This window comes from Epinephelus lanceolatus, chromosome 7, assembly GCF_041903045.1.
Source record: "Epinephelus lanceolatus isolate andai-2023 chromosome 7, ASM4190304v1, whole genome shotgun sequence".
Lineage (NCBI taxonomy): Eukaryota > Metazoa > Chordata > Actinopteri > Perciformes > Serranidae > Epinephelus > Epinephelus lanceolatus.
The window spans coordinates 27,933,256-27,958,623 of NC_135740.1; the positions used below are offsets into that span (position 1 = coordinate 27,933,256).

The window sequence follows — 25,368 nt, forward strand, 5'->3', positions numbered from 1 at the left end:
TATTCGCACCAATGCAAAACACCTTCACTCTGGGTGTCGTGTATGTTACTCGGTGTGTGTGTGTGTGTGTGTGTGTCCACCCATGTCTGCCTCTTCCGCCCTCGTTTTTATTATTTTCTCATGACTACCTCATTCTCACCGCTGTCCTCCCTTTTCACCTCCTCTCCTCCACTCAGTAGTCCATCCCCAGCCCACCTCCTCCTCCTCCTTCTCCTCCTCCTCCTCTGCTCTCTTTCCCTCTCTCCAGCAGCGCTCTCTCTCAAAGTCTCGTTTACTCCCTCCTCTGCTGCTCATTCCCTCTTTGGAAACCAGCTTCCTCCAGGGCAAAAACTCTACAGCTCACTTTATCTCCCTGTCCGCCTCCATCCATGCTCCCCTCCTTCCATCTCTCTTCTTTATCCTCTCTCTTTCACTCCTTTTCACTCTTTTTTTCATCTTCTCTCTCCCTCTTGACAATAGGTTCCAGGACCCATCTATTGAAAATTCCCATTTGCACTGCTTGCCTCTCAGTGGCTTGCTCTCATCTTATCACCGTTGGAGTTTTGTCCTGGCTTTACTGTTCAGGAAAAGGAGAGGTAGAGACGTGGAGGGAAAGAAAGAAAACAAAGCAAGGAACATTGCCACCACGACACACATACACACACAGATGGAGGTAGTGGGAAAGATTTAATATAAAAATTTTATCTTCAGTTCCCTCCAGTACACCAGAAGTGAACTGAAATGAACTGAATATAAAAGGTGATGAGAACAGATAGTGATAGAAAATGTCCTCGATAAGAAAATTAGATTCTTAGAGTTGATAAGATACATTGCTTGACAACGTACTAATTATCTTATCTCAACACAGAATCACCTTTTGATGTATCAGACGTATGATCGTTAAAAGGGAGAAGCGAGTGTTCCCTCAAGTTGATGTGAGAATACTTTGTCTACTGGAAGTGAACGAGACGGTTCAAAATTGTACCAGGTTAGCGTCACTTAAAGTCACAAAACACGTTTACTGTTGATGTATGCTATCAGTTAAGTTTAAAATTGTTCCAATAAAGAGAGGAAGTAACACAGAAATCACCTGAGGCATCACCATATAATAGACGCTTGCACTCCCATCATTAATTAGACGGCTCGCCGAGAATGAGTGTTGAAAGGCACCATCGAAAATGAGGGATTGTATCTGATGAACATAACCGTAGCATTTCCACTAACAGGGCTGATTATTTTATTTTAAACAGACTTTCTGTTTGCAGTTCACACAATTCTTGGTCAGACTAGAGGACTTGTATCAAGGAAAAACTTCACAGATGTTCTTCTCTCTAATCTCAAACATGCACACATGACGAGATCTGAAGATAATGGCACTTCACACACTACAGGATCTTATTAAGATTTTTGTGCCAGAGGAACTGTGCCATTAACGTGATCTCTCTCAGGCGATCTCATAGAGAAGCAGATGTAAACAACACAGAGATTGATGCGGCGCGACAACTTGCTGAAATGTTAATAATACTTTGCAGTGGGAAAAAAAACAAAAGCAGAAGGCTAAACGAGTCTGAATGAGAAAATGGTCAACACAGGTTGTTTACTGTTCGACAACTGGAGGTGAGATTTTAACTGTCTGTTTTAATATCTGTCAACATTTGTATGCTAGCTAGCGTTAGCCTTGAGGACTACTTGAATGCTGATTATGTCAGTGCTCCGTACTGACATAATCATAAGTGTAATAATCCATTTAAAACCTAAATATCAAACATGTTTGAAATTACTGAGGCAAACTCGGCTCACATTACAGGAGTTTTGGGACGATTTATCTCCAGCTCCTCCTCACAACAAGGTCTAGGACCTTGGTCTGTACAGATGTTCAGCCTAGGATATCTGGTGATGTGAGACGTTCACAGATCCAGTCTAAAATCTCCTCACAGACTCATCAAGGTCGCCCCAATAATTTCAAACATGCTTGATATTTAGGATTCAAAATCTGGTTGATTATGTCAGTACAGAGCAGCTGACTGTACTGCCAAGTGACGGCAACATTCAAGTCCTCGAGGCCAAAGTTAGCTAGCTTACAACTGTTGACGGATATGAAAACTGACAGTTAAAAATCTCACCTCCAGTTCTCGCCGAAGAATAGACAACCTGTGCAGACCATTTTCTCATCCAGACTGTGTTTTCACCTTTTGATTTTTGTCTTCTCTCACTGCAAAGTTGCCGCACAGGGTTTACATCTGCTTCTCCATGAGATCACATAAGGTGATGCATTCATGGTCCTCCTGGCACATTAATCTTAATAATAGCCTGTAGTGTGTGATGAGCCATTGATTTCAAATCTTGCGGTGTGTGCAGGTTTGTGATTAGAGAGAGGAACATCTGTGAAGTTTCTCTTTATATGCGTGATGCAACCTGATTTAAAAATCTGTTAGGATTTTAAAACTCACGCAGTTTAAGACTGGATCTGTAAACCTCTCACATTACCAGATAACCAGGGACAAATATTGATACAGACCAAAGTCCCAGACCAGATTTCTCCTCCGATTGTCAGAGGAGTGAATCGGTGATAAATCAGCCTGAGCCCAATTTAAAGTTCTGAATCTCCGACAAGGAAATCTTTGGGTATTCTTAAGCTTAACAGAAATACTAATTTAATTCAGAAGAAGAAAGACAGAAAAAAATACACTAATAATCAAATACTTTTTTTGCCATTTTGCTCAGCTCTGGAGAAAAGCAATAACGAGAGAGGGAGTACAAAGAGAAAATCCAAGATGGACAAAAACAGCACATAAAACACAGATGCCAATAAAATAAGAATGAAAAAGACAACTAAAAGAAGAGCCAACAAATACAGGAAAATACAAAAAAGGCTGGCAGAACTGAAAACTGAATCCAAATGTAAAAAGAAGAATAGCAAACATGAAGAGGTGTTGAGGGAGGATGAATGTCAGGGGGGGACGACATGCAGAACGTCTTCTAAATAATCTACAGCTGCCACTTAACACCTCCCAGCAGCCAGAAGTAGTCGTTCTGCTGTATAAGAAAATTCAGAGATAATTGACCTCAACACTATTCTGAGTGAGAGGAGTGAGATGGAGGGAAGCAGAGAGAGAGACAGAAGCAGAGACTGTGCCATGGTGTGAACTGCCATAGAGAGTAAGTGGGAGGTAGTGTTGTCACAGTGCATAATGGTGTTGCTATCATTATCACTGGCTAGAAGAACAAAGAACAGGGAGCTGGTGTGTGTGTGTTAGTGTGAAGGAGAGAAAGTCAGAGTAAGTTCACGGGTCAAAAGAGCAGCAAAGTGTGTGTTTGTGTGTGTGTGAGTGTGTGTGTGTGTGTGTGTGTGTGTGTGTGTGTGAGGCTGTGAGGGTGTTTATTTCTGCAAGTGTAGCAAAGATGTGGAGAACTCTGCATATGTGTTTGAGAGAGAGGTTTCCATTTTAAGGGAACAGCTGCTGGTGGAGGCTGGTGGTGCTGGAGCCGCCCAGGCCCAGATCTGCCTCATGATCTGATAATACAAAAACGTTATTGACTCTGTTCAACACATTTGTCTTGACATTTATCAGCACTGTGACATTTTTGTCCCTCTCCATGTGTACAACCACAACAACAACAAAAATAACTGGTAGAGCACTGCCTCACGTTCCTGCAGTTGTACAGTGCTTAGCTTTAAATGGCAAAAAAAGGAAAGGACATTTCACTGTGGATTACGTTTTACAGTACTACAGTAAAACCTAGAAAAAACACAGTTTTGTCACATCAAATGGATCAAATATGGGATAAAAGCGATAAGAACATTAGTACATCAGCTACTTTACTGCTGTGTTAAAGGAGTGCACTTACATCTCTCTAAATATATTTGTACCATTTCTGCAGTCAGGGCCGGAATATCGCTCAACTTACTAGAGGGCTGTTGCGTTGCATACAGCCATTCATGGACTTTCAGAACTATCTGCAGAGGAAGCACTTGCGAGGCTGCGGCACAGAGAGCATGAAGTTAGACAGTGCAGCGTGTGAACAGTTTAGGCTATTTGTCGCTGAAAATGCTACAACTCCTCAAGACCCGAGCCAACTTCCCGTGTCCTGCTTGTCACCCGCTGATTAAAGTGAAGCCGGTTAGCCCTGAAGTTAACGAGCAAAGTTAGCCTCCCACTGGACCCTGACCAGCCTCACTTAAGGTGGAATGTTAAGGTGGACCAGCTTTTCTCATTATAGTGACAAGCTCAGCTGCTCCTAAACAGAAAATGCAGAAATGTCTGGCTCTGTTGAGTTAGAGAGATAATTATTGATCCTAACTTAAAATGTATTTCACTGTTATTAGTGCTGTAACTGTGTAGTTGGGTTATGTTTTATCATTTATTTAAATTAGTTCATAGTTTGTTGTATGTATCCATATTTTATAAAAGATCAGAGTCTTGGCAATTGAACCTTTCAATGGGCCAACCTCTTTGTAATTTAATTTTTTCCTCAATAGCAAACATGATGGATGTCAGAGGAAAGATCGGACAGAGTTGATGTCTCATGGAGTTGACAAAAAATTATATATTTATTAATTTAAAAGCGGCCATATGAGGAGCCATTACTGTATATTTTTCAAAGTTACTAAAAGTTCTCTTAATGCTAATCAAAATACTGATTTTTAAAGCATGACTCTTTTTTAGTTTTGATTTAGTGACTACGGACTTGACCTGTTTTAGTTGAGATACACCCAATAGCAATAATATTTCAAGACTTTATTAAAAAAGGTAGAAAGCTTATCAGTACTCGAGCAGCATTCCCACCTTTTTGGAGACCAGGAAGTGAGAAAGGAGTCTTGATAAAGCTAACCCCATTTATACCTGATTAAATTATGCTTATGAAGAAATCTGACAGTTATCAAAACTGTGGGACGCATCTTTAAAGGGCCAATATTTTCACAAAAAAAAAAAAAATTTTAAAACAAAGATGATTATAGCATTACATTTTTACACTGATGTTGTCAGTACATACTGTTACTTTTGGATTTTGAAGGCTTTTAACACATTTTTTAATTGTTTTAAATTCTAAATTTCTGTCTGGGACAAGGCTGTTTTCTGGCATGGGACAAGTTTAGAGGTTAAAAAAATTAAAGCAGATCAAAATTATTTATAAATCATATTTATGTAAAGTATATAAATCCCTCAAAAATAATGTTTCACCCCAGAAACAGAATTAGTGTCTTGATATGTTATGTTTTTTGTTGTTTGTTTTTATAAGACATGATTTGTCCCAGTTGTTAATAATGGATGGTGTACTTAAATTGTTAAGAGTCAATATGTTGTTCTATTTCACCTTCAAATATTCCTTTGCAATAAAAAAGCCATTCTTTAATGTCGCCAAACGTCATTTTGTGCTTTAAGTTCAGGCACCTTTTTAGCACTGGTATCGGATCACACCCAAACGATATCCAACCCTACTCAGTTAGGAGCAGAAATAGGTAGAAATCATCACAACCTCTGTGGTTCGAAGGATAAAGATGACAATATTTTTGTTGTCAACACGTAAGAGCCACATTCCTGTGTGTTGCAGACCTTGACATATTCATTTTGCAGGCACTTATGTCTACAATGATTGAAAAAGTGCATTCAGCCTCGGTGGGAACACGAGCTAGATGTCATCAAAAATTTTATGAGCTACATTGTTGTCAAAAAATTACTAATAACCAAAAATAAGCCACTCTCTTTCTCATTACAATGAACATAAACACTGGTTTATTTTGAGTCAGTGGCACCACTTACACCGTCCTGCTGCTGCTCTAGTACACCAAATCTGTGTTAATCCACGTCTGAGAATAGTCCCAAACAAATGCACTACTCATGCCTGTTTGATCGATGTTTGCTAAAAACTACGGCACGCTTTTTTAGGAAGTAATCAAAAACAAATAGGCTTGGAGCTGAGAGTCACAGAGAGGTTAGAGAGGTCACAAAGTATTGGCGAGATGGAGTAACACATTGTTGGTTTTGGTCTTTTCTTAAAAACAGGAAAAATATAGAAAGACACCAGCTTTGTCCTTTTTATTGTTTGCCCAGTGCAGCTAATTGATGAGGAGTCCGAGTAGAAATTAGCGGCAAAAATAAAGCCAACACACGCCAGGGGGGTGTTACAGCCGAGTGCCTCCCTTCAGATCTCTGCTGATTATCCCTGTCTGTTGCATCCTTCATCTCTCTCCGTCGCTGCCCCTCCCTCTCATGCTAAATGGAAGCTGTGTATTGCCACGTTAGAAAGCCAGTCACATCCCTCTCACTCTTCTTTTTAGCCCCTCTCCGAGTCTCTCCCTCTCTCTTTTTCATTTCCCACCTCTACCTTTCTCTCTGTCTATCCTTGACACTCTCTCCCTCTCCGTCTCTTTTCCCTCTCCCGCTCTGCTCCCTCCAGCTTTCGCTCTGTCCACGCCGACACCCTCGACTGAGTCTGCCAGAGTCACGGCCTTCACAGCCTGACAAGAATTCAGTGCCTGCTTCTGTGTGTGTATGTGTGTGCGCGCAAGTGTGTGTGTATCTGTGTCTTCAAGCATAGATGAAATATGAGCTGTTAAATATGAATGCGAGGGTTATGTTCCGATGCCGTGTAGTCACGTCACTCATGCATGGAGGAGTAGTAGAAAAAAAAAGTCCATGGACATATATACACACATATGGCGATCAGTGTGTATGACAAGTAACTGCAGAGCTTCTGTGGTATTATTCTGCATCACATTTGCTATCCATTTGTCTGTGATACTTGCCACACACACACACACACACACAAACACACACATAGAGGCAGGCCCTGGATTCAGGCTTCACTGACTTTAAACCTTGCTCAGGCTGACAGTAATTTCTGCCTCCAAATTACATTCCAATGGCTTCATAAATCTGCTGCCTCCTCCTCCGCCTCTTTCTCTTTCCCCCCCGTCTTCCTGCCTCTGCTTCTCTATCTCCCCCTCTTCTCTGCCGTCCCCCCGTCTCCTTCCTCTCTCCCTTTACTCTGGCCTCACTTCATTTTTCCTGTATAAACCTCCACCCTCCTCCTTCCCACTCCGCCTCTATATCACCATCTCCCTTTCTCCCTTCCTCTCCTTCTCCTTCCACCCCTATCACTTGTTTTCTCGTTTCCCCCACACTCCTTCTCTCTGGCGCTCGCTCAGTAAATGAGAAACAGGGAGGCAGAGATGGGGAGGTTACGTGTGCAGGGTAGTTAAACAGTCACATACACACATAAATCCATACAGATACATACACACACACGTTCATGAACACACACACGTGCGCTCACAGATGTGCTCACAAACACAAAGAAATGTGTAAATACACGAGCACACATCCACAGTCAAACATCATAAACAACACATTACACTTTGATTGAAAGACAAGCATTTGTGCTGCCATATATTTGCCCTGCCTCGAAATTGACTTGCCGGCATGCGTCTGCACACACGCACACACATTTGCATGTATAAGTGTGTGCACGCACACAGCCTTTTTAATGAGAGTGTTCATTTTACAGATAGTGCCTCTAGGTGAAATAATTGCCAATGTTGGGCCTTGATGGCTGGTCCAAGTGTTCTCAGGCCAGTTGTCTTTATGGGCCATGGCGGGCCACGAACACACCCCTCATCTCCCTGACTGCCGCTTTAACTGCTGCTCTGCTGCAGCCGACACACACACACACGCGATGGAGACATGGGCATAATATGCATAAGCACACAATGTAGACACCGGCTTACGCATTAACACTAAACACACACGTACACACGCGCCGAGGCAGAGGCCAGCAGAGAACAATAGGGCCGTCTGACAATGGGGCTCAGAGGAATTCTCTCCTCCATATTAATATTCAGCAGAGTGGATGTAGAGAGAGTGTGTGTCAGCAGGGACGCATGCTCATCAACCTCGCTAACACTGGGGTTAGGCAGCCACATGATTACAAAGTGCTCAGACTTTGGTCCCCAGCCCTGTAACTATTAATCCCTAGCTCCTACTCCCTCACTTCCTATCTCCTCGCTCCCTACAGTGCACAGAGCAAGCACGCTGCCAAGTATCACAGCTGTCACTTTTCTTTGCTTTCCATTTTCCGAATTATTCTGAACAGCCTGATGGAGCAAAGGGTGGATGGGAATGGAGATTTGATATTGTCAATTTCCCACTGCCACCCACTGCAGTGTTTCAAATTTGCGATAATGCACGTGAGGAGGTCATCTGGAGGAGAATTTGGGGAAACAAAAGATTTAATTTTTCCTGGTAATTTTTGATGAAACCAGCAAAGCACCCAAGTGTGCACTCTTTGTTTGTAGTCTCATCTGCTCCCGTACCCAATGTCAAAGACATATGCAGGTAAACACACCTGTATACAGTACAGGCCAAAAGTTTGGACACACCTTCTCATTCAATGCGTTTTCTTTATTTTCACGACTATTTACATTGTAGATTCTCACTGAAGGCATCAAAACTATGAACGAACACATGTGGAGTTATGTACTTAACAAAAAAAGGTGAAATAACTGAAAACATGTTTTATATTATGGTTTCTTCAAAATAGCCACCCTTTGCTCTGATTACTGCTTTGCACACTCTTGGCATTCTCTCGATGAGCTTCAAGAGGTAGTCACCTGAAATGGTTTCCACTTCACAGGTGTGCCTTATCAGGGTTAATTAGTGGAATTTCTTGCTTTATCAATGGGGTTGGGACCATCAGTTGTGTTGTGCTGAAGTCAGGTTAATACACAGCCGACAGCCCTATTGGACAACTGTTAAAATTCATATTATGGCAAGAACCAATCAGCTAACTAAAGAAAAACCAGTGGCCATCATTACTTTAAGAAATGAAGGTCAGTCAGTCCGGAAAATTGCAAAAACTTTAAATGTGTCCCCAAGTGGAGTCGCAAAAACCATCAAGCGCTACAACGAAACTGGCACACATGAGGACCAACCCAGGAAAGGAAGACCAAGAGTCACCTCTGCTTCTGAGGATAAGTTCATCCGAGTCACCAGCCTCAGAAATCGCAAGTTAGCAGCAGCTCAGATCAGAGACCAGATGAATGCCACACAGAGTTCTAGCAGCAGACCCATCTCTAGAACAACTGTTAAGAGGAGACTGTGCCAATCAGGCCTTCATGGTCAAATAGCTGCTAGGAAACCACTGCTAAGGAGAGGCAACAAGCAGAAGAGATTTGTTTGGGCCAAGAAACACAAGGAATGGACATTAGACCAGTGGAAATCTGTGCTTTGGTCTGATGAGTCCAAATTTGAGATCTTTGGTTCCAACCGCCGTGTCTTTGTGAGACGCAGAAAAGGTGAACGGATGGATTCCACATGCCTGGTTCCCACTGTGAAGCATGGAGGAGGAGGTGTGATGGTGTGGGGGTGTTTTGCTGGTGACACTGTTGGGGATTTATTCAAAATTGAAGGCACACTGAACCAGCATGGCTACCACAGCATCCTGCAGCGACATGTCATCCCATCCGGTTTGCGTTTAGTTGGACGATCATTTATTTTTCAACAGGACAATGACCCCAAACACACCTCCAGGCTGTGTAAGGGCTATTTGACCAAGAAGGAGAGTGATGGAGTGCTGCGGCAGATGACCTGACCTCCACAGTCACCGGACCTGAACCCAATCAAGATGGTTTGGGGTGAGCTGGACCGCAGAGTGAAGGCAAAGGGGCCAACAAGTGCTAAACACCTCTGGGAACTCCTTCAAGACTGTTGGAAAACCATTTCAGGTGACTACCTCTTGAAGCTCATGGAGAGAATGCAAAGAGTGTGCAAAACAGTAATCAGAGCAAAGGGTGGTTATTTTGAAGAAACTAGAATATAAAACATGTTTTCAGTTATTTCACCTTTTTTTGTTAAGTACATAACTCCACATGTGTTCATTCATAGTTTTGATGCCTTCAGTGAGAATCTACAATGTAAATAGTCATGAAAATAAAGAAAACGCATTGAATGAGAAGGTGTGTCCAAACTTTTGGCCTGTACTGTATGTCACCTCCTTCTGTAAAACATACAAGTTGACCTCCAACAATGCACATATAACTGCTCTGGTCATGTTTCTGTGCATATGTTACCTCCATCTGTAAATCTGTAAGAACATGAATCGCTCATAGCCCATCTTTACACATCTGTATATTTTCCTCTAGCAGATGTTTTGTATGAAAAGTGCCCAACACATGTCAGAGCTGGAGCTTCCTGTAGCCTTGAGCTCATATGCGTCATCTTTATATGTTTCTTCTCACACATTTCTCTATATTTGTTCTCGGTTTATTCGGCTGTTATCACCAGCCTTCTCCACTGCCCCACAAAGCAACGAAAAAGATCCTAATATCTGATCGTTAAAGCACAAAGGAAAGAGGAAAACAAAACAGCGAGAGCGTTTGGACTGCACAGAAGCCACAGTGAAAGTCACATACTGCAGCGTGCCTGTCGGCTACACAGTTGTCATTGACTGGCTCACAAGAGCAGAGTGATTTCTGTCCCCCTGAGGAATGAGACGTTCCCTCTGCTCTCTGTTATGCAGGGGAAAAAAAAAAAAACAAGTACAACAGAAAAGATGCACAGTGAAGAGTCACTCAGGAATGTTTTTGACCTCAACACTAAATGGGTCACCTGCCCAAAGTGTGGGAACTGCTCTCTTTAACTCTTTATTACTGCTTCTGAAAAAGGAGAAGTAAAATAAAGAAATAACATGCAGGATGAAAAAATAAGTGTTTTACAGTTGAACTATTCACAGGAAAATTGGACTTTACACTTTATTACTGAACATCTCTATGATGATTCAAGTATTTGCTCCTTTTCTGCATCCGCTTACTGTTTTACATCGCTGTAGATCATTTGCCAGCGTTACTAAATTACATTTTGTCTTGATGTCCTTATGTTGCCAGAGAGCAGTTACTCATTTGACTGTGGCTTTACTCTGGAAGGATACAGGACATTAATAAAAGAAATTTAAAACATCCGGGAAGAAAGCAAATGGACTGTGACCTGAGCACCTGTTGGCTGACACACCTGACAGTTTATTACAGACAAATACAAGAAATACATTCGGACAATCTGCACTATTTTTTGAGAAAAGACACTCAATTATGTCTGCACTAGGGCTGCAACTCCTTAGTATTTCCACCACTGATTAATTAATCGTATTCTATTAAATAATCTAATGAAAACATTGAAAAATGGCCACCACAGTTTTGTAAATTTAACATTTAAATTGCTTGTTTTGTCCAAAACACAACAGTATTCAAAATGATATCACAGAAGACCAAGCAGCTATTAATATTCTAGAAGCTGGAACCAGTTAATATTTGACATTCTGGTTAAAAACAGTGACTCAAACTGCTAAATGAGTATCAGTTCTCATTTTACTAATTGATTTACCAACCCCACATTTCAGATCTAGTATATTCTAAGCTTTTGTTCTTATTCTAAATAAACATTCAGACCAGCACAGTTGTCATTTTCACAGCCAGCACCCATGTTGTGTAAGTAGCAAATGTACTCGCACCCATCTGCGCACCCATGAGCGTGTAGGTCTTAAAATGAGGTGTGGTCAGGCTCACTGTTGGCATGTTGCTACTGTGAGGCAGCAGAGGCGTTAGTACCAGAGACCAACAAAATCTGATCTAAATCCAATAGCACATTATTTTTTTTTATTTAAAGGGCGATTTATTCAGAGAGTAAGATGCGCCTAAAGGCAAGTTCACACAATGTGCATACATTCTGCTTGTTACACACACACTAGGGTTGAAGGTGGGTGAAATAATACATCATTAATGAGGAAAATATTAATTTCATTCTCTTCAATGTGAGCATAGCAGAGAGCAGAGCTGCCGTCTGACCCCACACTATACAAGAGGCACTGCGCGTTTAAGCACAAGGAGCAGCGTAACTTTATTGATTATTTCAGAAGCTGAACGTTTATTTCTGTTTCCTCTGTTAAGTTTATAACTACAGTTTTTAGTTTTGCTGCTGAAATGTCACGTGATATTTGCTGCAGTGACATAACCGCTCTTACTCATAGACTGTAAAATAATGGGCCTAGCTACTGTGACATCACCCATTGGTTTTGAAGCCTCAAGTTTAGCATTTTGGCTGTTAGTGTCTTGTTTTGGTGCCAGAAGTGACTGTATTAGGGTGAAAAGCTGGTGCTGTGGAGGAGCATGGGGTGGATCTGGACACTATCAGCAGACAGCCTGTCACTCAAAGCGTCCTGCCTTTATTATGCTTAACTTTAAGGCTCAATAAAATGTAAACAGGTGAGTTATATAAAAAAACATCCTCCGTACAGTTGTCATAAAGGGAGAAATTAGTATTAGAGACCAAAACCGTCCGTTTTTTGCACCAGGCTGTAAACATGTTTTTTCTTTTGTAAAGTTGGGCATTTTAACATGGGGGGGTCTGTGGGGATTGACAGGCTTCTGAAGCCAGCCTCAAGTGTCCATTCAAGGAACTGGCACTTACATTTTGGCTTCATGTTTCAGCCCTAGAGGATGCCGCTTCCTTTTACTGCAGAAAACTGCTCGCTTGCCCAGTTTACCAAATCTGTCATGTATATAGCAATGCGCCAAGCGTAGATGCACCTGGCTTTAAAAGGTAATGATGAGATGACACTCTGATTAGTTGAATTCATATCATGCCTAAAACCCACCTATGATTAACGAAGGGAATAAATACAACTCCTTTGCCCCTTGCGCCTTACTTTGCAGCAACATTATGCACCGTTAAACTTGCAAAACGAGCTGAACAAACACTAAATGCACCTGCACCGTGCACTTAACACCAAGTGCTACAGAGCGTTTAAATAGGGTCCAGTTAATCAACATCTTCACTTTTCAACTGTATAGCTTGTTATTCAAGACAAAATGGAACTTTGTATTGCACAGTTGTTGACCTCACATTGACCTACCTTTACCGCCCAAATTAGAAGTCAAGAGTTTTCTATGCTGTCTGAATTTGAAAGTGAAAGAGGTTGCCACTGCTAGGACACTCGGCTATGTCAGTTTTTATAGATTCCTAATGAGCATGCCCTTAAAAAATCTGCACTTATTAACATCAAAGGCAGGGAAAGTATATGAAAGAGGAGATAAACTCAATGAGCACTCAAAGCTCCTTTGTGATCCAGTTAAATGCAGCTGGTTCCATGTCAAGGTGCATCTATTCACCTCTAACAGGTTTTATGTAATCTCTTTCTTGGAGGTTAACCGGTATATTCAGGTGTTGCATAAATGTTGTGTGGCGCTAATGTGGCAATTAATAAGGGACATATTTCATTTGAAAAGTGATTCTGTTGCTTCAACAATTTATTGAAACATTATGACAAACAGAAGTCAGTGACTTTGTACACTTTCCTCTAACTTTCCTCAGCACTCTGATGAATGTTGTTTTCAGATCCTCCTCTCTGCTAAATGACTCGCTCTTCTCTCTTAACTCCCTGCTCTGATCCATGCTCCCTAATGCTCTCCATTTCCTCCCTCTCCTCTTCCCCAACACACTCCCCGCAGCTAGGCTTCTGAAAATCCATCACAAAAAGTTTTAAGGACAGTTTCGACATTATACAGATAGAGCCTCACATATTGATGTCTAATGGGCAATGGCAGTGAGCTGTGGAAATGCTGCTGATGTTCAATATTCACATCTTGTCTGGCGCAGGCAGACATTTTGCCTGCGGTAGGCAAAGATTAGTGCAGAGTGTAAGGGTAGTTTTGGACCAGACACTGCCACCAATTAAGGGGACTTGTTTTAAAACGACAGTTACTGTCATTAAAGGTGACATCTGCTTTTAATACATGACTGATGACATCCAATTAAAAGTCTTCATTTGAATTATGGTTTGACTTCGGAGCTACTTAAAAGCTTTGCCCTCCAAAATACTAACATGAGAGGATTTAATTATTTTGAAGCATTAGACATCTATCAATGAATTACAAAAGGAATGGAATAAAGAGGGTATATAGCATTTTATAACTCTCATACAGCACCAAACATAAAGCTGTGTATACATCCAGCCTGCCCTTGAACCGACCATTATCTCATTTCTCCTTAAATGCCAATCACAAAGTCGATGCATTTTGCAAACAATGTCTATTTAGCATTCTCTGCCGTCTCGAGCTGTTTTCATTACACATGTTAGCCGCACTCTGCACATATAAATCAGTTTACTATGCCACAAACTGGATATCAGTCTGGGAGCTGTTTTATAAAAAGGACAATTTATCTCACCACACACTGCCCAACTTCATCCCACTCTGACCACATAACTACCCCACTAAACTGCACACCCAATTAAACACATTCCTTTCCATTTGTGGAACCAGTTAAAACACCAAATCTAAAATTGAAACACACACACAGTCACCCTGAGTTCAAGATGTATGGCGCACCATTAGGGATGATTCTAAACACCCTTCAAGGATACATACACGCGCAGACACGAGGCTGTTGACCAACTTCTTCACAGCTGCAGCATGTGTCCTTTGAAAATGAAAATGAGGACGGCTTTATTTGTCTCTATTTGTGTTTAAGCAAACTGCATGATAATTTCCCAGTTGGCTATGTAGTCTACTTACTCTGGGATGAAGTGAACAGGCGAATGTGAGCAGCGGAGCAGTTAATGGCCTTGATGAATCTGTCTCTGTACACTCAGTATGCCTGATGAAAACCTTATATTTCTAAAGCCAGTGTACACTTGGGGGTTTGATTCTGCACGCAAGATACAGGCACTTAACGCGTGGTGGTTAATGAAAGCTCAAAAGCTTTGTGTGAAGAAAAAAAAAAAACACAGATATAAAACATGGAGTTACCTTAATGGGAGGTTTGTGTCCATTGGGAGCTTAGTGTTGCGCATATGCAGGGTTGACCTTCAGGAAGTATTTTCACGAGGTACTTAATTTTAAAAGGTATAACCGTTCTGATGGGGATAATTATTTTGTCCATAGCTTTTAGTATTCCATATTGTGCCAACGTCGAAATTCAAAAGTACATCTTGGCGTCACTTAAAGACAGCTGTTATAAAAAAAAAGGACAGGAAAGAATTTCATTTATGCAGTCCTGTAAAAGCACCTTAACTTTTATTTATTTTAGCCATAAAGACGGAAAATACACATAAGCCCCTGTGCCAATATTTGAATAATTTCCTAATAAAGTACACAAGTTGAAGTGTACAAGTTGCATGACAAATATGTGAGATAACTTAACTGTGCAGACTATTTCATGGCTTTCTGAGGGAGCTGTGGCTCAAAGAGTGGACTGACTGTGACTACTGTTGCACAGAAACATTCATAGCTGCGAGCATGTAGGCTCACTTGCTTTTTGTCAGCACATCTGACATAAAATACTCAGTTAATGACCACATCAAACCTCCACACGGGTATATAGCATGCATGCTGGTATCTTTATTAAAGTGAATTAGTAATGACTCACCCTCATCCATGAATCATGCATCTATAACAGCCTGATTTTTACATATGATCCATGATGATGAAGATACATAAAAATCAAAATGCATTGCAAAAATAGCATATTGCCAATATTTTAGAGAGTTTTACAAATCATATCTTCCGGGGAGCTCGTCAGGGGTGTAGTGCTGTTTGTTTAAGTACCAGAGAACACCTGTGTGAAGCTGTGGTTGGTTTCGAAGGTTATGTAACCACTGTTCCTGCAGTAGCCAGTTCACATACACCAGACAACTAAATATAAAATGAAAGGATGTTTTGCTGCCTTACTTTTTTACAATCAATTCACCAGGCTGCTCAAAGGCTACCACCAACAGCTACGAGCAACTTTAAAGGTGGAATATTTTCTTGCATGTCACTCAAAGCATGGACTTGACGTCATGAATCAGTCAACACAACTTAAAAGTTAACATGACAACTTCGCCCATTCCATTTATTTTTAATGGCTAATGCTTTAGTAATGATTGGATCAAGCATTTAAAGACATTTACATGAATTTAAACCGGATTATGCGAATTATGTGAATATTCTATTTCCTCACTTGGAGAAAAAAAGTAGCAGAGCGACGTTCTGGTGCGCTTCAGCAGGAATACACCCCTGGAGCTCATGTGTTATTAAGAGGAGCTGAGCACCCCCAGCTCCCCTTAAGTTCGCACCCTTATTTAGGCAATATTGTATTATATATTTCTTGCAACTGAATCCCTAAGATTTGGACTGACTTAATAATAAAAGGTAGTTAAAGAGCTTAAAACTGGCAGGCTCTTGTTATGCACTCATTTCTTTTGTGTTAAAAACAGCCCATTGTGCGTGGTTTAAGAAGGATTTTCCTCTTTCTAAATTTCAGATACCTTGTTACTCTAATTCATCTCTGAATGAGAAGTCTAATACTGTACTTGTCTGCTGTCTCCTCTCAGGGTGGTGCTCTCTAACACTCAACCAGCTGTCCTGCTGAAGCAAACACCAGTGACGTCTACCTTGGGGGATACTAGATGGCGGTGCATTTCTGCTAACCTGTGGGGGAACTTTTCACACTGAGCCACGTGACTGGCCATCACAGTGCCGCTCAGGGTGTACTACGTACTACATACAGTACACACAGCCAGCGTGCTTTGCTGCCTCTGAAGATCATCTGTGTGAACTGAAAAGGAAGTGATCAAAAATTTAACAGAGGAGAGTGAGGCAGAAAGTGAGAGGGAGGAAGAAAGAAACCTCTGGACTCTTACAGCCTGTATTTTGCACCAGGCCAACCTGTCCATCACAGCCTCAAACGTACTCATTACCATCACTGAACTGTGAAATCTATGTTGTAATAACTGTTATAATACAGCTAATAACCGTAAGGACTCTTTGCTGGATTTTTCTGAGCTGCGGAAATCCCACTTATTCTCTCCTTGTTGCTCATTAATTAAATCCACTACCTGGTTATTGAAAGCAAGCGTAGCACAGCACTGTACTATTTCTGCATGACCCAGTGCTTGCATGAGTATCCAGGATTGCTTTTGACTTCGAAGAAGGACCCTTGAGCCGTCAACCATCTTCTGACTGTCTGCCCAACTGTAGCGTTTGGGTGTGGAGCGGTGGTTTCAGAATTAGGCCTCTGGACACTCATTGAAGATGACTTGAGTTGGCAGGCCTAAAAGCCCCTTACCCCAGAGAGAAAGAGAGCTTGGCAGTAGGACACACACACAACACACAAATGTGGGTGCCGAGGCGGCTTTGAGCCATGCTGGTGTTGCTACTTGCGGAGCCCTGGAGTACAGGCTATCATCATCCCTATCATCATTCACCCAAGCTGAGGAAGATTCAACGGCCCCGAGGAGCGAGGCTACACTTGTGAACGATTCAAAGAAGACTGGGAAACTGCGCTAACACACAGAGATCCACAGATACATCCTCAGTCACACACACACAGACACACTAACACTCTTCTCTACAAATCCTTGATACAGGAAAAACAAAGCTGCGGCGGACGTGAAAGGCACAGAGACTGAGCAGGTTAGCAAGCCCTCTGCAATCACACCCTGGGTCGATCAGACCTTTTACACACACTCACACTTTCTTCCTGCATTCACCGCAATGAGGAACAGCACACTTATATCTTCCTTTCAGCTACATGATAGGAAAAAAACAAACACACGGGCTCTGTGCTCACACAAAGGCTTTTATTTCAGAACATGATTGAAATGTTGGGGGGGGGGGGGCATCGCAAAGGGAGAGGAAGGCGAATGCGGAGGCGAGAAAGCTGAGGCCTAGAGGGAGTGAGAAAGAGAAGGTGGGGAAAAATAAGAGGTGGGGGGTCTGCTGCATCTAAATGAAAAAGAGAAACTAAGTCGCCATGAGGGAGAGGGAGAGAGGAGGTCTGGGCAGGAGGACTGAACCAGAGCTGATTGATCCAATCTCGGTGTGTAGGAATCAACAGACGACTGGAGAGGAAACGATAAAAGAGGATTAGAAAGAGAAAAAGAGACAGGGGAGGAGCGGAGGAGGGCGACTGCACGGACACTTCTGTAAACAAACCTGAGAGTGGATATAATGAAAGATTATGAAGGGGAGGAGGTGGTGGTGGTGGGCTGATGGGAGAGGGAGACGACGTGAAAGATAAAGATGTACAGAGGGGAGAGCGCCATAAGGGAGAGTGACAGTTGGACAGAGTGAGACAGCGAGGCAGGGAGGAAGACAGAAAATCTAAGGATCATTAAGGACGTGTCGATAGGAAACCTTGGCATGTAGGCAAAAACACACGTACAGGTTTGTGCCAAGAGGATATTTATGAAAGGGAAGCGGGGATAGTGTGGCACCGAAGCATATGCTAGTTGATATTCATAGAGCATTCCCAATATGGTCTCAGCTCCTACCTTGACACTCCCTCTTGTGTGCATGTGTTTCTCCCCCTTACTTTATCTGCCTCTCAAATGCTGGGAATGCTTGGAAATCGTCAAGATTTAAGCTAAAAATACCATTAAGAAAAGAGAAAAATAAAGTCTGGGTCCATGCCGAACTGTGCGGCACACACAGTCTTTTTCACCCTTACATATCAAATGCTGCCTGTGTCGAGCAGAGACAGGAGCTGGTTGTTGTTGTTGATGCAGATCTCTTTCACACACACACTTACAGAGGCACAAACAAGCATGAACAGGTACACAAATGCAGCTATTTTTTACACCTATCTTACAGCAAAAACAACACCGACCATTCTTCTTTTTGCAGCAAACTCAGCTAATACTGACTTGAGTCTTCACTGCCAGGAACTCATTTCCCCTCTCCTCCGCTGACTGACTGTCCAACTCTCCATCTGTCTCCTCGCCTCCATCCCTCCCTCCCTCCCTCCCTCCCTCCGTCTCCTCTATTGTTGCCATCTCTTGTTTGCTTTGCATGGATTTTGACTGCAGCCAAGGGGCAATTTTGCATCTAGCACTGAGTTCACATACGAACACACACACACATGTACATGCATGCACAGAAGGGGAGGGGGTAAAAAAAACACTTGCCTTTAGAGGATTTGTTTATCAAATGTGCTGTCAAATCATGTCAGGCATTTCACGTCAGGGCACATTTTCCACCCCAGGCTACCCAAAAGAAAGGATTCAAACAAGAGTACACCACAATGTAATTTCCACAACTTTCACTACTGTATAGTATTCATGTTCTATAAATAGTGTGCCGTGAATGTGAGTGCATGGAGATCATTTTTATCTGAATTGTAAATTTATGTTATTGATGTCGGTGTCAGGGATTCGCTAGGAGAAAAGTCATAAAACATCGACTGAGGAACGTATTAATGTTGCAGAAAAATGCTTCTCTGTAAAACATCTCGCTAAAACATTTCTGGGGATTTCAAGACCGCTTTCCTGAATAATTTATAGAAATTTCACGAACAATAACAACCAAGAGAAAACATGCATTATACATGTCAGCTTGTACCAAGACTCTGTTCTGTATGTGAATGCTTTGTGCTCGGTGTGTTTACTTATTTGTGTGTGCCTTTCTCTGTGTGTGTTTTGGTCATGACCTCAAACAGATGCCCTGTGTTTGTGAATATACAGTCAGAAACCTGTGAAATCCTGCTCCTCTGTTTCTTGATCCACATGTATTCTCTTTATAATTTAATCTGAGGGTCAGATAAAGTGCAGTCACAACAAGTTTACCACATCTGGTGTCTTCAAAGCAATCAACAGCACTGTGGGCAATTAATCTGATTTCCCTCTCTCCGATCTCTCCTCCATTTTAGTTTCATGTCAGTCACTCCATTTCAGTTAATCTCTCCATAAAATATCTTCTTCTCTTATTTTCCCTCCCTGCAACTGTCACTGTCCAATTTTCTCCATCTTTGTCATCCTTTTGCTTTCTCCGATTCTTGTAATCTCCCTCGCCCACTCACTCAACCCTTCATCACACTCTCTGCCTCTAAATGTCCATTTGTCTTCTGCTTGGTCGCTCTGACCCATATAATACTGGACAGCCCCTATAAAGTATGTCTGCCTATTCAATCCCCACAGCTTCTCCACTTTAGATAAAGGAAAAACTTTACTTTTATCAGCAGGTTGAAAATACAGCACATAAGTTAAGCAGTAGAAAAGAAAGAGGTTAACTTAGTGGTTGTGCTTTTTTCCAACAGCTCTTTCTACTTCCTCTTTGAATGTAATGAGTTACTTTGATTTCAGAATTGGTGACTGATAGCCTTTGTACTTGTTTTAATTCCGTTTCCCATTTCCTCTGTTTTATTTAGGAGCTGTGCACCAACATGGCAGCTGAGAGTCTTGCTGAGCTCCGTGATTGGCTCTTTCTGCTCCTCCTGTGCCTCACCTTATTGGCTGAGGTGCTGGAACTGGCGGCAGCGGCAATCGCCATGGAGACGGGCGAGGGAGATGAGGGCATTGTTTGTCCCTCAGTGTGCCGCTGTGATGAGGGTTTTGTCTACTGCAACGACCGTGGCCTCAGCATAATTCCTCCACTACCACTAATGGCTGCCATCCTTTACTTGCAGAGCAACCGGCTGAGTAACGCTGGCCTGCCTCCCTCACTGGAACGCAGCACTTCCATACGAGTGATTTACTTGTATGCCAACCAGTTGGATGAATTCCCTATACACCTCCCGCCTTCGTTACGGGAGCTCCATTTGCAGGATAATAATATACGAACGTTACCGAGATCAGCTCTGGCCAAGTTACCATTACTAGAACGTTTGCACCTGGATGATAACTCTATATCCACAGTTAGCATCCAGGAGCGAGCTTTTTCTGGGACTCCACGGCTTCGACTGCTGTTTCTGTCTCGGAACCACCTTTCAAGCATCCCTGCAGGCTTGCCAGCATCCTTGGAAGAGTTGCGTCTGGACGACAATAGAATCAGCACCATCCCCACACATGCCTTTCGGGGGCTCTCCTCCTTGCGACGCTTGGTCCTGGATGGGAACCTGTTGGCCAACACACGCATTGCAGACGACACCTTTTCCCGTCTCTCCAATCTGACTGAGCTGTCACTGGTGAGGAATGCCCTGCAGTCTCCGCCAGTCTACCTGCCGTCAGCTCACCTCGTGCGACTCCATTTGCAAGACAACGGAATGACTCACATACCACGAGGGGCACTGGACGGGATGCGGCGACTACAGAGGCTGGACCTGTCGGGAAACAATCTGACCACTCTCCCGAGAGGACTTCTGAAGGACACCGAGAGCCTGGAGCTGCTACTGCTGAGAGGAAACCCCTGGTACTGTGGCTGCAACCTTCGCTGGCTCCACGCATGGCTGCACAGCCGTGGGGCAGGGGTTACAGTCAGGGGTCTGACCTGTCAGGCGCCTGAGCCCGTAAGGGGCCAGGCCCTCAGAGAACTAACCTCCCTAATGGAGCAATGTGAAGGTCCCCCTGCTGGTCCCAGTACTGGAATGGGGACAAATCCATCTGAAAAAGATGGAGGAGGTGACGATGGTGTTGGAGGGGGCCAAGCAGTCGCTTCAGTCCCCCATGGCAGCACCACCACTTCCTCTCTACTGGTCCCCACACAAGGTTCCCTCTTCACCCTGCGAGCCAAGCGGCCGGGCCTTGTTATGCCTCTGCCTCCCGGTGAAGGGGGACAGGTATCTGGAGAGGCCCTGGAGCTGACTGTAAAACCTCTCTCCTCGGACAGTGTACTGGTGAGTTGGCTGTGCCCACAGCCGACACCCTCCTTCCGCCTGTCATGGCTGAGGTTGGGCAGCAGTGCAGCTCTTGGTTCTATAACAGAGACTCTGGTACCTGGAGAGAGGAGGCAGTACCTCCTCACCCAGCTCACCCCACGCTCCCATTACCTCATCTGCCTGCTGCCACTACGACAGGAGTCCTCCTTTGGGGGTTCCAGCATGGGTTCATCTCGAATTGGCAGCATGGACACCGACAATAAAGACTCTGCCCCAGCCTGTGCTCAGATAGAGACTGGAGAGGCTCTGGTCAGCGCAGGAGGGGAGGGGTCAGATAAAGAGGGACAGGACTCAGAACTAACAGCCCTGCCACTGGCCGGGATCATAGGGGGTGCCACAGCATTAGTAAGCCTGTTGTTAATCTTTGGCATCTTCTGCTGGTATGGACAAAGAGCAGGTTACGTGTCCGGGGACTCAGGCTCGTACAGCAGGGGCCGGGGTGGGAAACATTATGATGACTATGTAGAGTCAGGCACCAAGAAAGACACTTCCATCTTAGAGATCAGGGCCCCTCCTGCAGGGTTTCAGATGACAGCTATGGCCCATCAGCCCCTGCAGCCTAAGCTGGAGGATGTCACCTACATCCACACCATTTTCCCCTCCTCTTCCTCTTCCTCCCAAGCTAATGGGACCTACCGGAGCAGCCACGGAACCGGCAGCCTCAATGGCACCATCCTCAGCCAAACCAGCCACCATCACGTTACTTATGGTACCAACCGTGGCTACAGAGAGGGTGGCATCCCCGACATAGATTATGCCTACACGTGATGATACAGGGACGCACTCCCTGAGCCACGAATGCCAGGCGCCATTTCTGTGATGACGACCTCTCAGCCGGTGGCTGTTTTGTCCTTGGTTTCCAAAGTACCCTCTGTGCCTCTGCTGGTTCAATTCTGATTGGTTTGCTAAGTAGAAAAGACTGGTTTCAGCTATCTTGATTGGACATTGCTATTGAGTGACAGAAGTAACAGTCCTACTATACTCTACTGCTGTATACTACATTATACAGTAGGTCCTTCTTTCAGCGCTACTTATAGTTATAAATGGTTACGTTTTCTCTTTTGGATATCTCAGTGTCTTTCAAACCTACTGTTCTTCTCAGCTCATAATAATACACAGTAACTTATTTGAGGTTGATATACTAGGCTTAGCTGATTTAGCAGGAGATATATTTATAATACGAGGAAAAGGCACTTGATGTGTATAGAGATAGCTCTCATATCTTCCTACCAACTGTAAGCTCTGTGCTGTATAGATAAAAGGGATGACAGAGGGAGAAATCAATGGTTGTTATAACCCACAGATGACAATGCATCATGGTTGACATGAAAAGATGTGTTCCTAGCCCCCTCCTTTTCCTCTAGTTTACTCCCCTCCTTTTTAATTTTTCCTCCTTTCCGCCTCTTTTTTTTTTGGCTGAGGCTCTTTCCTTTTATTTCTCTCGTGTCTTTTGTGGTGCCGTGAGCAGAGGACGACTTTGTTCTCGCCAAGGGAGCTGACAGCAGTGATAACAGTTCTGACAGAGACGGGAGACACAAACCACAGCATGGGGAGACTAATGAGAGGGAGAGAGGGAGGGAAAGACAGAGCGAGAGAGCGTCGGTAGGGGGGGGTGATGGATGGATGGATGGATAGAACGGAAAATAAGACAAGGAGAGAGAGAGGGGTGCTGTTTTGGGTAAGGGAGGCACTGAGAGAGGTGTGTGTTGGCTTAAGGCAGAGAGCGAGGACTGAAAATGAGAGAAAAAAGGGAGATAAGTGGGAAAAAAAGGGCGTGTGACAAATGCAGTGGCAGGAGGTAAAAAAGCAGACAAAAGGAAAAGAAGATGGGGGATCGAGAAGGGTGCGGGCGGGGTGACGAAGAGGGGTGACAGCTGGAATAATGTGACATCATCATCCAAAAAATGCCTCAAGTTTAACCCACAGTGTATCCATACTGCACTCAGCAAATATATGACTGATAACAGACTGCGCTCTTTCCTCAAGGACTGATGTTTTGCAAGTTAAAGTCTCACTGAATGACATTTCTTGGACAGTTTCCACCTTATGCATCATTTATCTTCATCATAACTTCACATGCAAATGTCTGTAGGACATCACAAGGAAGACAATCATACAGAAAGAATCAAAAAAACGTAAAATGATTGCCAAGACTGCAGGACAAATGAGTGGCTTGAAGAGAACTCCTATTAAAAATCTCCCTTTCAGAATTAACAAAAAGTACAGCATGTACCCAATTTCTATTGTGGTCTGGTCTCATTATTAAATTACCTTTGCAAATGAAGCGAAAGAAACCTAATCATACATCTTATAATAGTAACCCATTATCTTCTAGAGCCTGGTTAAACCTTCTTAATTGAAAAGAAGTTTTAACGGCTAATAATTTTTCAGTGGAAGTCGGAACTGCACTGGTCTAATTACTCTTTGTTGAAATTCACTCATAACAATCTATCTTCAATTCAATTTAAAAAAAAGTTGTGGTTGTGACAGTCTTTATTGGTATTTAAAGTTAAAAATACAAGAGAGTAGGAGTCGGCGATATGGATCAAATCATCTATTATAATACATGTAATTTTATAGTGTGATATTTATGTGTTGGAACGTAGTATTCAGGATTTCTTGATTGAATACTGATTATAGGCTGTTTCAAGTGCGACAAAATAAACATTCTAAATGGGTTCAAGTGTATTTCCTGTTGAAATGTTTGTTAATGCAGCAGCTGACAGGATGTTAACAGGGACCAAAGCTGCAACAGAACAGCAATGAAACCATAGAAATAGAGTCTTCTTCTATTTCTATGAAGGAAACGGTCCATAGATTAAATTACGAGAAGTGTCATGATTCTAGTCTGAATTAAAAAATGATTCAAATGAGCTTTTGGGTTCAATTATTGAAATCAAAGCATCTTTTTAAAAAAGAAGAAGACAAATTTGAAAATGTAAATGACAGCTGTCAAGATATAAAACCAACGATCTGTTGATCTTTACGAATCAAGACTGGATAGTCCAAATGTGGTGTAGCCTTCCATGCTGAAAATAAACTTTATATCAAAAGTTAAATTGAATCGTGACATTAAAATTAAAAGTCAAATCAAACTGTGTCAACCGAACAAATTACAAGGCAGTAATGTTTGCTTTTGTGTAATACAGTGAGTTAAGCACCTGACAAATAATAAATACACTTTATCACATTGACACAAAAAACATGTGAAATTCCAATATTGCCAAAAGTAGCTATGCTTTTTGTTATTTGTAACAAAATGGCCATATACAACCAGAGATATTAACGTAAGAGCTCCCACAAAAAGATTCATGTATTAAATCAATCGAGGGAAAATTAATCTTTAACTATTCCGATAAATAATAAATCATAAAAGTCATTTTCTAAGCAAAATGCTAAATATTTCCTTGTTCGATCTTACCAATATTGACTTTTTCTTAGTCTTATATGATAGTACACTGAAATCTTTATGTCCTGGACCATCAGCTGGATGAAACAAGCAATTTAAAGACATCACCCCAGGCGGTAAATTGTTGTGATAGACGCTAATGATTAAGCAATTAATTGAAAAGATAATCGGCATATTAATCATACAGACTCACAGTATCTGTCATCAGATTGCCCCATGTCTACAAAAGGACATTTGAATTTGGAGTATTTTCAACTTAAGGCAAAATAAAAGTCCAAAACATGACTCTAAAACAGCTGAAATTTCCTGATCTGATGCACTCTGTGAGGAAATTAGCTGACTCAGGTCGTCCAGTTCTAA

General features: G+C 42.6%; 2 protein-coding genes across 5 annotated transcripts in view; one reads left to right on the plus strand and one right to left on the minus strand.

Moving 5' to 3' along the window:
* flrt1b (fibronectin leucine rich transmembrane protein 1b) overlaps positions 1-24,517 on the plus strand; it is a 38,530-nt gene extending 14,013 nt beyond the window's left edge. For both annotated transcript variants that reach the window (XM_078169383.1, XM_033630834.2), the window contains exons 2-3: positions 16,342-17,422; positions 20,154-24,517. In XM_078169383.1, the coding sequence (XP_078025509.1) occupies positions 20,169-22,367 (2,199 nt within the window). In that variant the 5' untranslated portion in view covers positions 16,342-17,422; positions 20,154-20,168 and the 3' untranslated portion in view covers positions 22,368-24,517. The remainder of the gene's footprint in view (positions 1-16,341; positions 17,423-20,153) is intronic.
* macrod1 (mono-ADP ribosylhydrolase 1) overlaps positions 1-25,368 on the minus strand; it is a 169,623-nt gene that overhangs the window by 110,616 nt on the left and 33,639 nt on the right. The window lies entirely within an intron of this gene.